Source organism: Dendropsophus ebraccatus, chromosome 3 (genome assembly GCF_027789765.1).
Source record: "Dendropsophus ebraccatus isolate aDenEbr1 chromosome 3, aDenEbr1.pat, whole genome shotgun sequence".
Classification (NCBI taxonomy): domain Eukaryota; kingdom Metazoa; phylum Chordata; class Amphibia; order Anura; family Hylidae; genus Dendropsophus; species Dendropsophus ebraccatus.
This window is the reverse complement of record NC_091456.1, coordinates 21,270,655-21,285,736: the sequence shown is the minus strand read 5'-3', so window position 1 is coordinate 21,285,736 and position 15,082 is coordinate 21,270,655. Positions and strand designations below refer to the sequence as shown.

General features: G+C 43.6%; 1 protein-coding gene across 2 annotated transcripts in view; it reads right to left on the bottom strand.

Moving 5' to 3' along the window:
* Window positions 1-696: 696 nt before the first annotated feature.
* Window positions 697-15,082, bottom strand: part of TXNRD2 (thioredoxin reductase 2) — a 59,294-nt gene continuing 44,908 nt past the window's right edge. For both annotated transcript variants that reach the window (XM_069961082.1, XM_069961083.1), the window contains exons 15-18: window positions 13,781-13,852; window positions 12,844-12,941; window positions 4,872-5,252; window positions 697-1,088 (exon numbers count right to left, since the gene is read on the bottom strand). In XM_069961082.1, the coding sequence (XP_069817183.1) occupies window positions 5,129-5,252; window positions 12,844-12,941; window positions 13,781-13,852 (294 nt within the window). In that variant the 3' untranslated portion in view covers window positions 697-1,088; window positions 4,872-5,128. The remainder of the gene's footprint in view (window positions 1,089-4,871; window positions 5,253-12,843; window positions 12,942-13,780; window positions 13,853-15,082) is intronic.

Below are 15,082 nucleotides of genomic sequence, written 5' to 3'. Positions count from 1 at the left end.
TATAGGCTTATGCTATGGTGCGTTTACACGGGCAGATTTATCTGACAGATTTTTGAAGCCAAAGCCATAAACAGGGAATGGGTCATAAAGGAAAGACTGAGATTTCTTCTCTTTTCAAATCCGTTCCTGGCTTTGGCTTCCAAAATCTGTCAGATAAATCTGCCTGTGTAAACGCACCATTAGAAAAGTTGGACAATCAGCACCTGACTTTGAGAATGGGTAAATGTCACCTGTGTCAGGGAGAGATCTTCCCGTTTACAGCTAACCTTAGCATGGCTTGTAACGGTCCGTTTACACGAAGCGATAATTCGCCCAATCGATCGTTTAATGATTTTGAAGCAACAATTTGGTTTTTATAACGATCAGCGTTTCGACTAATCAATCGTTAGAAAAATCGTTATTGCGATCGTTTTTAAGATCGCTTAAGCCCTTCTCACAAATAGGGTGAATCTTTGAAAGACTGTTTACATGAAGCGATCTGCAAATTTTTAGCGAACGGCCAACGACTATTTGAGAACATGTTGAAGGATCAAAATGAACAATTTCTCGCTCGTCGCTTGATTGTTCGCTGTGTTTATACGAGCCGATTATCACTCAAATGCGATCGTTATTGAGAAAATTCGAACGATAATCGTACAAGCTTGATTCATTCACTGAATACTGAGACAAAACCACAAATCTTAATTTGTTTATTGATCAGATGGTGATCCAGATTCAACAAAGGAGCCAGCAGATTCTCTGGCTGGTGCATCCCAGACAGTGGGTTTAAACACGAGCCGTCATTCGCTGGCACCAGAATCTATTTCTATTCTAGAAGGTTAATAACATTTTGACCATCTCTGAAAGTAGACACCACAATGTTACCTGCATGAAACAGGATGATATCGGGATGTACAGCCTCATTCTTTTTCTATAAATGTAACACCTGTATCTGTATACTGTAATATCTGTATACTGAACATGCACTTTAGTATCAAATACGTGTCCAGCTTTAATGTGGCAGTGGTTGCATGGTGTTCTCAGAACTTCTTTAGTCATTCTGCCAGTATCAAAAAAACTTTCTGTATCCACAGCTAAACGTGATGCCCCTAAAAAAGAAAAGGAGAAGAGAATTCAAGATGTCTGATTAGAACTACAAATAAAGGTTGCATGCACACTAAGAAATACACGTGAAAAACCCAATGCAGATTCCGTTGCTCGTTCCCGCTCACGTCGGCACGCATCTCCGTCCGTGCCATAAACACCATTCTATGGCTGAGCCGATTCCGCCATCTGCAGAAAGAATCAACCTGCACAGAATGGAGTCTATGGCACAGGTGGAGATGCGTGCGGCCGCGAGCGAGGTTTGGACTGTCGATTGGAAAATCTTTTGACATGTCATAGGGACATAAAAAAAGTTCTGATCAGTCCGGATCTGGGTGTTCACCTGGCACCGACCATGCATCGCTGGGTGGAATAGCGATCTGCGGCGGGCAACCAACAATTTCAGAAGCACCATACTTTACCTAAGCATGTTTCAGGTCTTCTCCTGCGCTCCTTCTTCCTCCCGGTCCCGCGCGCAGCAGCAGCAGCTTCAGTGCGGCCTGTCTTAGCTGACAGACCGCTCAGCCAATCACTGGCCAGCTGCTGCTACGCTCAGGACAGGGAGGAAGAAGGAGCACAGGAGAAGACCTGCAACATGCTAGGTAAAGTATGGTGTTTTAAAACAAGGGCTGCAAGGACATCGGTAACAATGTCCCTGCAGCCCTCGCTAAACAATTATCAAGCCGTGGAATAGGGCCAGTAAACAAGCGCCGATCTAGCAGATCGGCACTCGTTTACATTATTGATCGGGCCCCCATTGGCCCTTGGAATAGGACCCTTAGATTAGGAGCTCAACTCATCACGTGACAGAGCCGGGAGAGGATCGCATTCGTTCCTACGACTGGTACAGGTCTTAATGCTCGGACTGACCCGACAAATTTAAACTTTTCACATGTCTGTATGACAAGTCCAAAATTTTTCCAAATGACAGTGACGCTTGAATAAAGTTCTAGCCATCTGGTGAGTGATGCAATCCATTTTTCATAGATTGGCTTGTATGGTCTGGTTGCTCTCCTGACCAGGTACCCCTCAGTATGCAGTGCCAGCCCTGTTCCTATCCTTGCAGCTTCTTTTTTGATGTTTAAAATGCCTCAGCAACATAAAAAAAGAAAAAATCCCCTGTCCCTGGACCATGGGTCACCAAACTGCGGCCCTCCAGCTGTTGCGCAACTACAACTCCCATCATGCCTGGACAGTCAAATCCAAAGCCTTAGCTGTCCAGGCATGATGGGAATTGTAGTTTTGCAACAGCTGGAGGGCCGCAGTTTGGAGACCCATGCCGTGGACAATAGCAGCCATGGCACCCAAGGGTGGTAAAAACTGTCAAGAAAAAGTTGATAAAAGTTGAAAAAGAAAAAAAAAAATTCCCTAAGGAAGTTATGTGTAAGAAACCAAAATAAATATTCATCTAAAGTCTGTCTGTAAAACTGACCAATATCCACGTTGAGGATAATCAGGAGCAAACGGATCACTTTAAATAGCTCATGGCGTGAGTGAAAAGTACGAGCTTTTGTTTTCGTTACAGTAAGAACTGGGACTCCCAAATCCCACCTGGAAATCACGCACGCAGATCATCAGCTCAGATATCCCGAGCCTTGTGAAATGACTATACACGCTCCTTGGCTAATGGAACATTCAATGTCAGATGTAATTTTTCAGATCTCCTTGTGGGGAAGACGGGCCGGGCTAGTGATATTAGGACATGGTTTCCTCAGGATGTCCTCTGTTATTTTTTATTGTACTAAAGGAGACAGTAAGCCTTTGATGGTGGCTAGGAGCGTGATGTGGGTTTCAAGAATACTTGGGAGCATAGCCGCAAATTACAGGCAGGCGTCCAAAAGTATTTTTGTTCTCAATCTGTTTCCTCCTGTACAGTAATTGAAATGATGCAGACTTGTGAGCGAGACGCAGAAGGTGACATTAATCTATAGGAAGTCAGAATGTAATACAGCTTGTAGCAAGCCACTGATCGGCCAACGTTCAGATAAAGTAGCCGGAGAACACTACGCTGCCTCATACGGATGCCAAAGGATCATGGAAAGCTAACGTGATTGTTCCTGGTATTAGATCAGAATTACATCATTCCAGTCTGTAAATACACCCATTATGCCAAGCTGTAAACACAGGAGAGATGATATCAAGGTGATATATTCTAATTGATTGAGCCAGAGATGATCTAATATGTACTTTGGAAATAGTCTTAAAGGGGCACTCTGGCAATTTTTTTTTTGTTTCAAATTAACTGGTGTCAGAAAGTAGTACACATTTGTCGTTTAATTATTTTATTTTTTTTGCAGAAATCAATAGAACGGGCGATTTTAAGAAACTTTGTACTAGGGTTTATTAGCTGAAAAATGCATTTTAAGGCTGGGTTCACACTACGTATATTTCAGTCAGTATTGTGGTCCTCATATTGCAAACAAAACCAGGAGTGGATTGAAAACACAGAAAGGATCTGTTCACACAATGTTGAAATTGAGTGGATGGCCGCCATTTAATGGCAAATATTTGCTGTTATTTTAAAACAACGGCTGTTATATTGAAATAATGGCCGTTATTTACTGTTATATGACGGCCATCCACTCAATTTCACCATTGTGTGAACAGATCCTTTCTGTGTTTTCAATCCACTCTTGGTTTTGGTTGCAATATGAGGACCACAATACTGACTGAAATATACGTAGTGTGAACCCAGCCTTATCATGAAAAAGCAGTTTGAAGCTCTCCTCGCTGTCCTCATGGTCTTCTATGGAGAGGGGAGGGGTGGAGGGAGATGAGGCACCAAAACAGGACAACAGAGAGTTAATTTACAGCTACATCGCTGGGCTATCTCCTCTGAAATCAACACTGACCTCTCTGACCTCTAAATACCAGCTTTCACACAGGTCCCACTGTGCAATCCTTTGTTCTCTGCTAGCGACTAATCTCCCTCCTCCCCCCTCCATAGATTACACAGGGCCCGAGTGATGTAAAAGAGTCGAGATTTCCTGATAATGAGCAGTGAATGAGAGAGGGGGGGGGGACCTGGGGAAAGGCTTTTTTAATCCAGATAATGGCATATTTGCCTAATAAACCCAAATACAAAGTTTCTTAAAATCGCCTGGACTATTGATTTCTGCAAAAAAAAACACCAAAAAACGACAGTGACACTTTTAAAAGTTCGAGCCTTACAGTACTTATCAGCTGCTGTATGTCCTGCAGGAAGTGGTGTATCCTTTCCAGTGCTCTCTGCTGTTCGTGTCAGGAACTGTGCAGAGCAGGAGAGGTTTTCTATGGGAATTTGTTACTGCTCTGGACAGTTCCTGACATGGACAGAGGTGGCAGCAGAGACCACTGTGTCAGACTGGAGAGAATACAGCACTTCCTGCAGGACATACTGCAGCTGATAAGTACTGGAAGACTTGAGACTTTTAAAATAGAATTAATTTACAAATATATATATATATATATATATATATATATATATATATATATATATTATATATGACTTTCTGACACCAGTTGTTGTAATTTATTTCCTTTAACCATTCGCTGGGAAAACAAGACACTTCTGAAAAATTGTAAAACAGACAGCTTAACTGAGTGTCAATGGGATGAGATAAATGACTGTGACCCAGCGGATGACTGGCATTATGAGAGCAGTGCTGGATGATTTCTGCTCTGCTGATGAAATGTAAAGAGGTTCCTCATTGTCACTCATCCTTATGATGAATGAACTCTAACTATAGGAGAGGTGGTGAGGTTGTGTTCAGCAGCGGGCTGGGGCTAGATACAATTACACCACGTACCTGGGATTCCGGCATCTTCTGGTCTGCAGTTCCACCTCCTGGATGTTAGGAGTATTAGACAAGTCTTATTAACTCCTTGCCATCTGATAAATTTTGTGGGGCTTTAAACGTCCATTATAAATCACCTTTGGCAGAGGAGGTTTACAATGTATCTATTCCAGGGAAACAGGACAGATATATGTAAGAATCAGGCTGATAGTTCTCCGGTTTGCATGCAGGCAGATGGTTCCTTTCCTTTTCAGAGATGGGAATTAACCTCAGCAACCCGTGACTGTGGGGTCCAGTCCTGAGCGCTTTGTGATGTGCAGCTTGGTCACTTCCTCAGCACATGTAGGGTGTATGCCCACTGTACTCATCAACTGGGGGTAGGTGGCTCCACATCTATGAGACAAAGGAATCGTATATGACACACGTCTCTGATACTATCATCGTTAGAAAAGTACAAAACAACAATGAATAAGAATCACTAAAAGTGCTATTATACATTTGGTCCCTAAAAGAACAGTGGATATCTCTATATATCTCAGTAGGTCAGGGTGAAGGACCAGGGTAAAATGTAACCAGAGTTTGTATGTTCTTCCTGTGTTTGCATGGGTTGCAAAATACCGAGTATCGAGACTCTTCAATGAGGCTCCATGGGCTCTTCTTTTGCATGTTCATGTTTCCCAGGGGGCAATGTACCTTAGCGCTTTTGCTAGCGGCCGGCAAGGTTATCGTTTGGCTGGTCTCCCTGAGATCAGCAATCTGTTTCTCTTATAAAATACTGAGTAAAAATAGTGTGTAAACATAGCCTTAGGCTCTGTTCAGAATTACAGCAATCCACTACGTACTCTCAATTATAGAGGCATCCGCTGGGCTCCTAATACACAATGCCCGATGGTGTAGAGTAGTCTACTAAGAATTAACTAAAGAGCAAAAATTATATACACCCTAAGGCTATGTTCACACTGTGTATGATTCCGGCCGTAGTGCAACCGCGAAAATATGCACGTAGTTTTGAGGTTGATGCGTTCACTTGAAAGTATACGATATACGCCCGCACAGTGCACACTACGTATGAGCTTACGACCGGATCGTATACGGCGCCGTGAAAAATGAACAAGACCATTGTTTGAGGACGGAAATGTTCCAACTCACGGCCGTGGATTTCCATGCGGTCCCGTATGGAGTACTTATTTCAGCCAAATTGAAGTGTGAGTTTTATTGGGCTGGGCGAAGATTTCCAAGTAAATGACCTGCCTCAGATCACTTCGAAACAAACTAGGGAAGCATAACTGTACTACGGTTGTATGTTCGCGGTTTGTACGCATCCGGCCGCATGTCGATTTTTCCCACGCCCGTAGTTTCAGCCGCACATGTACGGCGGCGTACGAAATGCGGCCGGACTCATACGCAGTGTGAACATAGCCCAAGGCGATAAAACTTAACTTTTAATCAGAAAAAAACATAAAAAAACTAATCACACCACATCAAATAAAAATTGTGCTCCACTAGTGCAACCAAGTACTGCATTTGCGGAGAAAAAAAAATACATATATATACCAATGATAGGTGACTCAAGAGTTGTTATATATGGGCCAGGGTAGAAAAGATTGAGTAAATAAATAAATAGATTTATAAAAAAAAGGCAAAATAAGGACATAAAATAGGTATAAAACGCGGCTGCATCTAATAACATGCTACATTAAAGTCTGTGGAAAAACAGCCTCGGTGTTTTTACAATGTTCGCACAGGCTGCTATTTTCCCAAAAATATTAATGTAGCACATGATTAGAAAATAAATACGGCCACAAACTAGGGTGAGAAGCATAATGATTAGAGATGAGTGAACCTGGAGCATGCTCAAGTCCATCCCAACCCGAACGTTCGGCATTTGATTAGCGGTGGCTGCTGAAGTTGGATAAAGCCCTAAGGCTATGTGGAAAACATGGATATAGTCATTGGCTGTATCCATGTTTTCCAGACAACCTTAGAGCTTTATCAAAGTTCAGCAGCCCCAGCTAATCAAATGCCGAACGTTCGGGTTCGGATGGACTCTAACCCGAACCCGGTTCGTTCATCTCTAATAATGATGCTTTAAAGTGACTCTGTACCCACAATCTGTCCCCCCCCCCCCCCCCCCAAAAAACCACTTGTACCTTCTTATAGCTGCTTTTAATCCATAATCTGTCCTGGGGTCCGTTCAGCAGGTGATGCAGTTATTGTCCTAAAAAACAACTTTTAAACCTGCACCCCTGTGTCAAATTGGCGTGGCCTAGACTATCTATGCCCTAGGCTCTCCGTCCCTCCTCCCCGACCTCTTCACCATAAGGAATGCCCCAGGCAGGATTTCTTCTTTTCCTCACCTGTGTGAACACTGCACACGTGTTAGATCGTTAAGGCACCTGTGCAGTGTTCGGAGAGGTGAGGAATAGGAGAAATGCTGTCTGGGGCATTTCTTATGGTTAAGAGGGTGGGGAGGAGGGACGAAGAGGCGGTGCAATCCTAGGGCATAGACACTGTAGGCCACGCCAAATTTACACAGGTTTGCAAGTTTAAGGCCGGGTTTACATATGTCCGGCGGTGCGGCGGCGTTTCCCTCCGGCGCAGGAGAAAAGCGCCGGATGGAAACGCATCTTTGAACTGATCCCATTGTTTTCAATGGGATCGTTCAAAATGTGCGGCGGTGAACTAGTGGCCGCTGCATCGCCGGACCGTCGGTGCGTTAGGACGCATCTTGCATTGTCCTGACTGACCGCCGCTCCGGTGATGCGGCGCTGCACCAATTCAATCGAATAGAGCGCCGGATGCCTCGCCGGGCAGGACGCATGCCGTTCGGCTCTGGCATCCGGCGTTCAGGCAAATAGTAGCACAAAATAAACACATCTCTCCCGCTGTGTGCTCTCCCCCTCCCCTATAGTCCCCCCTTGGTCCCCCAGTAGTATATCGCCCCCCCTGTTTCTCCTCCACTAGTATATAGCCCCCCTGTTGCTCCTCCAGTAGTATATAGCCCCCCCCCCAGTAATATTTAGCTTCCCTGTGTGCTCTCCGCCAATTAGTATACAGCCCTGCTGTGCGCTCTCCCCCAATAGTATATAGCCCCCCATGTGCGCTCTCCCCCTCCCATATAGCCCCCCTGTGAGCTCCCCCAATTAGAATATAGCCCCCGCGCGCTCCCCCGCAAATCCCATTGAAAATGACAGGAAAACATACTGGGGAAAAAAATGTCAACTGATGAGCGCAACTTGTGACAACTGATGGAAACTGATGGTTTTTAATGAAAAGAAGGATAGAAAAACTGATCACAACTGATGCATTTTTGGCATCAGTTGTGGCATCAGTTGTGGTCAGTTTTTAGGCAAAAAACGCAACTGATGCCAACTTATATATGTAAACCCAGCTGTTTTTTAGGACAATAACTGCATCACCTGCCGAACGGACCCCAGGACAGATCTTGGGTTAAAAGCAGCTATCCGAAGGTACAAGCGGCTTGAGGAGCAGACTGTGTTTACTGAGTTGCTTTAAGGACTGCATTACATGGAAGCAGGGGCGGTTAGGAAAAGGGGAAGCAGGGGCGGTTAGGAATGGGGGAAGCAGGGGCGGTTAGGAATAGGGGAAGCAGGGGCGGTTAGGAATAGGGGAAGCAGGGGTGGTTAGGAATAGGGGAAGCAGGGGGGGTTCTTAGACTAAGACTTGAAAATGATCACCTGCACAGTAAATGCCATAAAAAAATGATTAGTCAAGTTGTATATTTCTCACATTGGTACCAACTAATCCTGCAAGAAACAAACTTCTATACAGCTCTGTTGTAAGAGAATTCTTCAGGATTGCCAGTACTTTCCATTTAAAAATAAATAGCGGCCGCAGAAAACTGACATGTCAGTTTTGTACGGCGCCGCTAGGGATCCCGGCCAGAGCGTATACTATGTGTATACGCTCCGGCCGGGATCCCATAGAAGGCAAGGCAATGTATATTTTCGTACAAAGTACAGCCGTTGTTGCCGATTGCAACAACGGCCATACTTTTACGAAAATATATGTCCTCATACAATGAGCAATGGCTTAAGATAAAGATTATGGAAATTTACATGTTATAACTATCACAGGGGCCAAGTTAGACAATATCTGTGAATAAACCCACAGTACATTCAGTATATATCATAAGATTGGCCCTCTTCTGACACTGTTAAATTTGTTAATCTCCAATGCTTTCTTTCAGTAAACACTAGTGTACAGAGCCGTAATAACATTAGATCTACATATACAATTAGTGCTCTAACAGTACCAGAATATATGTAGAGGAAGCACAGAGAACTGTGTCAGCCTGTCTGGCCCTGAAGTTTTCAAAGGTCTGTCTTTGATCAGATGCTCCAAACACTGTGTCAAGCTGCTTCTCTCCTGCCAGCCTGCAGCTATAGACTGACATAACAGAGCAATCGATCAGGAGCTGCAGCTAAAACAGCAGTAATCTAATTTCCAGGCTGTCTAAAAAATGAAGTGTTATGTGTGCGTGAAAACAAATGACAAGTTACAGCAAGATGTGTAAAAAATAAAAAAAGTAAAGGAAGACATAATTTACCGAGATGAATGCTAGATTAACCTGTAATTTCTCTTTTGAGAATTGAAAGGATGAGAAGATTTGCAGTGCGGATTTATATATATATATACTTTTTGTTTACCAATGTGAAAAGTAAAGTTTCTCATTAAAATATAGACTGTTATACAATAAACTATGTAAGCAGTGTGGAGCAGCCAGGACCTAAGAAAAGTCTAAAAGTCCATGTAACCGTAATATAATTTTATCTGTACAACTTCTGCCATGTTGTTTTATTCTTACATTGTAACAGTGGTAGTCTTTTATTTATTTTTTTTATAATGGCTTATTTTTTGTGGGACCAGTTGCACTTTGTAATGCCCCACAGTAAAACTGACATCTTATCAGTATTCTTCAGGTCAGTATAATATTATAGTATTATAATCATTTGTCAGGCTCCAAGCTGCCAAGACAACCATTGCGATCCTATCCCTGTTACATCCATTACTTGCTACATGCAATGTATTTGCGCAGGACATAAGGAGTAAACTGCCAGGAACTGAATCACCTCTGTTCCCAGCAGTAGAATCCTGCTGCCTAAACTAGTAGAGCGGCGCACACAGTGACAGATGGATTTACCTCCCCAAGTCATTTCCTTTGGTAGGTAAGGATAGTGACATAGGAGAAGGGTTGGTAGGTAAGGATAGTGACATAGGAGAAGGGTTGGTAGGTAAGGATAGTGACATAGGAGAAGGTTTGGTAGGTAAGGATAGTGACATAGGAGAAGGGTTGGTAGGTAAGGATAGTGACACAGGAGAAGGTTTGGTAGGTAAGGATAGTGACATAGGAGAAGGGTTGGTAGGTAAGGATAGTGACATAGGAGAAGGGTTGGTAGGTAAGGATAGTGACATAGGAGAAGGTTTGGTAGGTAAGGATAGTGACATAGGAGAAGGGTTGGTAGGTAAGGATAGTGACATAGGAGAAGTTTTGGTAGGTAAGGATAGTGACATAGGAGAAGGTTTGGTAGGTAAGGATAGTGATATAGGAGAAGGTTTGGTAGGTAAGGAGAGTGACATAGGAGAAGGTTTGGTAGGTAAGGATAGTGACATAGGAGAAGGGTTGGTAGGTAAGGATAGTGACATAGGAGAAGGTTTGGTAGGTAAGGATAGTGACATAGGAGAAGGGTTGGTAGGTAAGGATAGTGACACAGGAGAAGGTTTGGTAGGTAAGGATAGTGACATAGGAGAAGGGTTGGTAGGTAAGGTTAGTGACATAGGAGAAGGTTTGGTAGGTAAGGATAGTGACATAAGAGAAGGTTTGGTAGGTAAGGATACTGACATAGGAGAAGGTTTGGTAGGTAAGGACAGTAACATAGGAGAAGGTTTGGTAGGTAAGGATAGTGACATAGGAGAAGGTTTGGTAGGTAAGGATAGTGACATATGAAAAGGTTTGGTAGGTAAGGATAGTGACACAGGAGAAGGTTTGATAGGTAAGGATAGTGACATAGGAGAAGGTTTGGTAGGTAAGGATAGTGACAAAGGAGAAGGGTTGGTAGGTAAGGATAGTGACATAGGAGAAGGTTTGGTAGGTAAGGATAGTGACACAGGAGAAGGTTTGGTAGGTAAGGATAGTGACAAAGGAGAAAGGTTGGTAGGTAAGGTTAGTGACATAGTAGAAGGTGTGGTAGGTAAGGATAGTGACATAGGAGCAGGTTTGGTAGGTAAGGATAGTGACATAGAAGAAGGTTTGGTAGGTAATGATAGTGACACAGGAGAAGGTTTGGTAGGTAAGGATAGTGACATAGGAGAAGGTTTGGTAGGTAAGGATAGTGACACAGGAGAAGGTTTGGTAGGAAAGGATAGTGATATAGGAGAAGGTTTGGTAGGTAAGGATGGTGAAATAGGAGAAGGTTTGGTAGGTAAGGACAGTAAAGGAGGAAAAGGTTTGGTAGGTAAGGATAGTGACATAGGAGAAGGTTTGGTAGGAAAGGATAGTGATATAGGAGAAGGTTTGGTAGGTAAGGACAGTAAAGGAGGAAAAGGTTTGGTAGGTAAGGATAGTGACACAGGAGAAGGTTTGGTAGGTAAGGATAGTGACACAGGAGAAGGTTTGGTAGGTAAGGACAGTAAAGGAGGAAAAGGTTTGGTAGGTAAGGATAGTGACACAGGAGAAGGTTTGGTAGGTAAGGATAGTGATATAGGAGAAGGTTTGGTAGGTAAGGATAGTGATATAGGAGAAGGTTTGGTAGGTAAGGATAGTGACATAGGAGAAAGTTTGGTAGGTAAGGTTTGTTTGTTTGTCTGTTTGCTGATGACACTAAAGTGTGCAATAGGGTTTATATTCCTGCAGCTGTCATTTACTAAAATAAGTGGTCCAAACAATGGAAACTGCAGTACAATGTTTCTACATGTAAAATGGGGGAAAACAAATTGTCTATTCGAGTATCACTTTGGCAGTTGTGTGTTAACATAGACTTCAGAGGAGAAGGATTTAGAAGTAGTGATTTCTGACAAACATGTTGAGGTGTATAACTAGAGAAAAACTGTGTCCATTTATTGAGACATCGCCTACAAAAAGACATTAATAAGAAACTAAATCTGTATAGTCTGGAGGAAGAAAGGGAAGGAGGCAGGATCAAAACCTTTAATTTTCTTCATGGGCTAAATAGGGTAGAAGGGGGTAAGCGTTATTAGTTAAAAAAAAAATCTGAACACAAGCACAGGGGGCACACCGGATGTGCAGCCGCTGATGATGACCGAATGATGTGCAGTTGGTGATTTTTAAACTTGCTAAAAGGCAACGATCAGCAGATGATCGGTTCCTTGGCTGATCGTTGTCTTTATTACACGGACCAATATCTGCCCGAATTGGCCTGATTAGGCAGATTACTGCTCCATGTAATAGGGCCCTAAGGGGTTAAAGACTCCTTTCTAAAATGCCATGGTGGCTATTCATTTTTTAGCAGGGAATGGTAAACATATTCTTATAAATGACAGATAGAAACAAGCTTTGAGTGAATTTTTGTAGCTTCCCAAGAAGAAAGAAATACTTCAAGTAATCAATCTTTAGCACTTCAAGCTAGAGATAGTGTCGGACAAGGCTGTGGCATCTTTGTACAATTACCTACAACTATGCATAAGTCATTTGAAAAAAAAAATGATTTATGTAGTTCGTATCAATGACTTTTCTTTCATAAATTGAAATCCAATAATCTTTTTTCATAGGTATGTCTACATTTTTTAAGTGTTGCTTTGTGAGTCACACATTTTTATATATAAGTTGGTGATCCTTCTTTTTCGTGCCTAATCCACAGGTCACTGAGGCTTTCCATTTATATATATATATATATATATATATATATATATATATATATATATATAAAAAAAAAAAATTATATATACACACATATATATATATATATATATATATATATATATATATTTATATTTATAAACATACTTTATTCCAAGGGCAAATCCTTGGATGACTTCGCCAGCGTTCGGCCCGATGAAGTGAAGCCCAACGATTCTTTGTTCTGACCCCTTCAGACAAATCATCTACAATAAATAAATAAAACAGATGTCATGAATCGCAGCCATATGTTTCTAGAATAAACTCACCAGTACACACACTCATTGCCATTGGGGTACTATTACATGGGCCGATGGGGGCCCGATAATAACTGTAAACGAGCACCGATCTGCTAGATCGGCGCTCGTTTACTGGGCCTATTACACAGCCCGATTATCGTTTAACAAGGGCTGCATGGACATCGTTACCGATGTCCTTGCAGCCCTTGCTTAACTACATATGTTACCTATCCAGGCTGCAGGGCTCCTCTTGCGGTCTTCTTCTCCCGGGTCCCGCACGCTCCAGTTTCAGAGTGGCCTGTCTCAGCTGACAGGCTGCTCAGCCAATCACTGGCCGCAGCGGTTCCGGCCTGTGATTGGCTGAGCAGCCTGTCAGCTTAGACAGGCCGTTCTGAAGCTGGAGCGTGCGGGACCCGGGGAGAAGAAGACCGCAAGAGGAGCCCTGCAGCCTGGATAGGTAACGTATATCGTCAGCCGCCGGCCACGCACTGCTATTACACGTAGCGATGTGCGGTCGGCGCCTGACAATTATAGGTATAAACCTATATCAATGATCAGCCGATGATCGTTGTCATCGGATGATCAATTACAGGTAGTGATAATCGGCTGAATCGGAATTACCGTTCCGTGTAATAGTACCCTTAATCTTCGACTCAGAGGTATTTTGGGCTTTGTTATCCATTGTTGTGGATTACAAGCACGTTCCCGGAACAAATTATGCTCGGAATCCAAGGTTTTACTGTAATGGCATCTCTTGACGATAAAGCCACAAGACCCAGTGCATAGGTAACTTTGGATGCTCTTACCTTAATATAGCATTGAGACGAGTCTCTTCCAGGAACTGTAAACTCCAAAGGTTTGTAAAATGCATGGAAGACCTGAAACACAAATACATGACTGTGAGTGAAAAGTCTGTTTCTTCCATATTAAGAATAAAACAAGACTTGGAACAGTCGATTTCATCTAATCCCCTTTTTTGATTTTCGGGTCCATTTACACAGAAAGATTATCTGCCAAGGATTTGAAGCCAAAGCCAGGAACAGACTATAAATAGAGATCAGGTCATAAAGGAAAGCCTGAGATTTCTCCTCTTTTCAAATCCATTCCTGGCTTTGGCTTCAAATCTTTAGCAGCTAATCTGTCAGATAATATTTCTGTGTAAATGGACCCTTAGTTGATTGGTGTTTAACTACTCTTACTTATGCTACGTTTACACGAAACGATTATGGGGCGAATTTTCCCAATAACGATCGAATACGAACGATAATCGTAAGTGTATACGCGGCGAACGATCGAAAAATCGTTCATTTTGATCTTTTAACATGTTCATAAATCGTCGTTCGTCGATCGCAAAAAATTCGCCGATCGTTCCGTGTAAACAGTCGTCGAGCGATAGTCCGGCCGCGCGACGCCCGCAGCCCCGCCCGGCCCCCGCTCATCCGCAGCCCCTGCGGCGACTCGATCGCCACCCCGCCGCCGTCGATCCGATTGCCCCCTGCCCCCAGCTCCGATCGCCCTCCCCCCGGCTCCGATCGCCCCCGCCCCGGCTCCGATCGCCCCGGCCACGAGCATACGTTACCTGCTCCGTGCCGCAGGTTTTCGACATCCCCGGCTCCGCTCTTCAGTGCACTGATTGGCTGAAGAGGGGAGCCGGGAATTTCAAACAACTCCTCTTCAGCCAATCAGTGCTGAAGAGGAGCGATCGGAGCGGCGGCGCGATCGGAGCGGCGGCGGCGTGATGGGAGCGGCGGCGGGGGTGACGATCGAGTCGGTGCAGCGGCTGCGGATGAGCGGGGGGCCGGGCGGCGCGCGACCGGACTATCACGCGACGACTGTTTACATGGAACGCTCGGCGAATTTTTTGTGATCGACGAACGACGATTTATGAACATGTTAAAAGATCAAAATGAACGATTTTTCGATCGTTCGCCGCATTTACAAGTACGATTATCGTTCGAATTCGATCGTTATCGTGAAAATTCGCCCGATAATCGTTTCGTGTAAACGTAGCATTACTACCCACTTCTCTTGTTCTCACCCTCTTGGAGGGCGGCTCGTGCCCCAGCTGTTGCTTGTTTTTTTTATTTGGTTACTAGTATATACTGGTT